This window comes from Nerophis ophidion, linkage group LG17, assembly GCF_033978795.1.
Source record: "Nerophis ophidion isolate RoL-2023_Sa linkage group LG17, RoL_Noph_v1.0, whole genome shotgun sequence".
Classification (NCBI taxonomy): domain Eukaryota; kingdom Metazoa; phylum Chordata; class Actinopteri; order Syngnathiformes; family Syngnathidae; genus Nerophis; species Nerophis ophidion.
Window position 1 is genome coordinate 13,558,524 of NC_084627.1, and position 2,500 is coordinate 13,561,023.

At 47.2% G+C, this 2,500-nt stretch overlaps 1 protein-coding gene across 2 annotated transcripts in view; it reads right to left on the bottom strand.

Annotated features, from left to right (window-relative positions):
• LOC133536118 (mediator of RNA polymerase II transcription subunit 13-like) overlaps positions 1-2,500 on the bottom strand; it is a 330,745-nt gene that overhangs the window by 29,219 nt on the left and 299,026 nt on the right. For both annotated transcript variants that reach the window (XM_061876329.1, XM_061876328.1), the window contains exon 17: positions 1,922-2,500. This exon is cut by the window's right edge and continues 350 nt beyond it. In XM_061876329.1, the coding sequence (XP_061732313.1) occupies positions 1,922-2,500 (579 nt within the window). The remainder of the gene's footprint in view (positions 1-1,921) is intronic.

Genomic DNA, 2,500 nt, shown 5'->3' on the forward strand with positions numbered 1-2,500 from the left:
TGATGTTGCAGAAAAAAGACCATATATTATACTAAATGGGTGAATTTTGGCGAATTAAAGGCCTTTCTATTTATCGCTCTCGGAGCGATGACGTCAGAACATGACGTCACCTAGGTAACAAAGCCGCCATTTTCTCAAACACATTACAAACACCGCGTCTCAGCTCTGTTATTTTCCGTTTTTTCGACTATTTTCCGGAACCTTGGAGACATCATGCCTCGTCGGTGTGTTGTCGGAGGGTGTAACAACACTAACAGGGAGGGATTCAAGTTGCAACACTGGCCCGAAGATGCGAAAGTGGCAAAAAATTGGACGAAATTTGTTGAAAATACGAGGGTGTGGGGAAAGCCGACAAAATGGTAAGTCGTTTTTTCCGCACACTTTACCGACGAAAGCTATGCTACTACAGAGATGGCAAGATTGTGTGGATATCCTGCGACACTCAAAGCAGATGCATTTCCAACGATAAAGTCAAAGAAATCTGCCGCCAGACCCCCAGTGAATGTGCCGGAGTGTCTGCACATTTTACCGGCGATGCTAAGGCAGACATGGCACAGCGATCTATAGATAATCTGCAGATGCATTTCCAATGATAAAGTCAACAAAATCACAAAGGTGAGTTTTGTTGATGTTGACTTATGTGCTAATCAGACATATTTGGTCGCGGCATGACTGCCAGCTAATCGATGCTAACATGCTATTTAGGCTTGCTGTATGCACATTTGAAACTATACTTGCATCCAGCGTTTCTCTCCACCCACATTTAATGCCAAACAAACACTTACCAATCGACGGATTTAAGTTGATCCAGTGTGACAAGATGCGAAACTTCCGATCGTTGGTTTGCACATTTTACCGGCGATGCTAAGGCAGACATGGCACAGAGATCTATGGATAACCTGCAGATGCATTTCCAACGATAAAGTCAACAAAACCACAAGGGTGAGTTTTGTTGATGTTGTTGACTTATGTGCTAATCAGACATATTTGGTCACGGCATGACTGGCAGCTAATCGATGCTGACATGCTATTTAGGCTAGCTGTATGTACATTTGAAACTATATTTACATCCAGCGTTTCCCTCCACCCACATTTAATGCCAGACAAACACCTACCAATCGACGGATTTAAGTTGATCCAGTGTCACAAGATGCGAAACTTCCGATCGTTGGTCTGCACATTTTACCGGCGATGCTAAGGCAGTCATGGCACAGAGATGTACGGATAACCTGCAGATGCATTTCCAACGATAAAGTCAACGAAATTACAAGGGTGAGTTTTGTTGATGTTGTTGACTTATGTGCTAATCAGACATATTTGGTCGTGGCATGACTGCCAGCTAATCGATGCTAACATGCTATTTAGGCTAGCTGTATGTACATTTGAAACTATATTTACATCCAGCGTTTCCCTCCACCCACATTTAATGCCAAACAAACACTTACCAATCGACGGATTTAAGTTGATCCAGTGTCACAAGATGCGAAACTTCCGATCGTTGGTCTGCACATTTTACCGGCGATAGCTATATATAGCGTCAATAGCTATTCACTCAATAGCTTCAGTTTCTTCTTCAATTTCCTTTTCGCTATCTGCCTCCATACTCCGAACCATCCGTTTCAATACATGCGTGCTCTGTTGAATCGCTTAAGCCGCTGAAATCCGAGTTTGAATCCGAGCTAATGTCGCTATATCTTGCTGCGCTATCCGTATTGGCATCACAGGAAAATGGACGATGGTTTCACAGATAGCGAAAATCAGGCACGTTAAAGCTTTATTTAGGGATATTCCGGCATGGGTAAAATTTTGAAAAAAATTTCAAAAAATAAAATAAGCCACTGGGAACTGATTTGTACTGGTTTCAACCCTTCTGAAATCGTGATAATGTTCCCCTTTAAAGGGTTTTTGTCCGGCTTCTTACCGTTCGTGTGAGGCCAGGGATGGAGAACTGTACTCCGGACTACAGCAGGATCCACTTTCCCTCCAGTGGGATTGTCCACATACTGCAGCCCCTGTTCCAAAGCATTGTAGCACTCTACACACGTGTCGCTCCCGTCCGCCCACTGCTTCTCCGACGACCAGCTCTGGAGCAGCGCCCCTTTACGGGAATAGCCGGAGTAGCCGTGAGGGAGGTGCAGGGACGCCAGGGACGATATAGGCTGCGAGGACTGCTCCTGGAGGAGGATCATGACCGACGACGAGGCGGGCGCCGCATCCTGCGCTCTCTTTGCTTTGGGGTCGCCCAAAGTGGGGTCCCGGCGACAAAGCGCGAGTCTCCTCTCAGCCGCCCGGCCCACCTCGGAGGAGCGGCCGTAAATATCCAGCTCGTCTTCCAGGAAGAGGCCCGTCCCGTGCGCCAGCTGCCTGTTCACAATGGCGCTGAAGCCGCACATGCAGCGGTACTGGTCCTCACAGGTGGAGTCGGGGATGTACACCCCGACGTCCGCCCCCTTCACGTTCATGTTGCACGCGCAGATGCAGCAGCTGTCAAAGTTGCGGT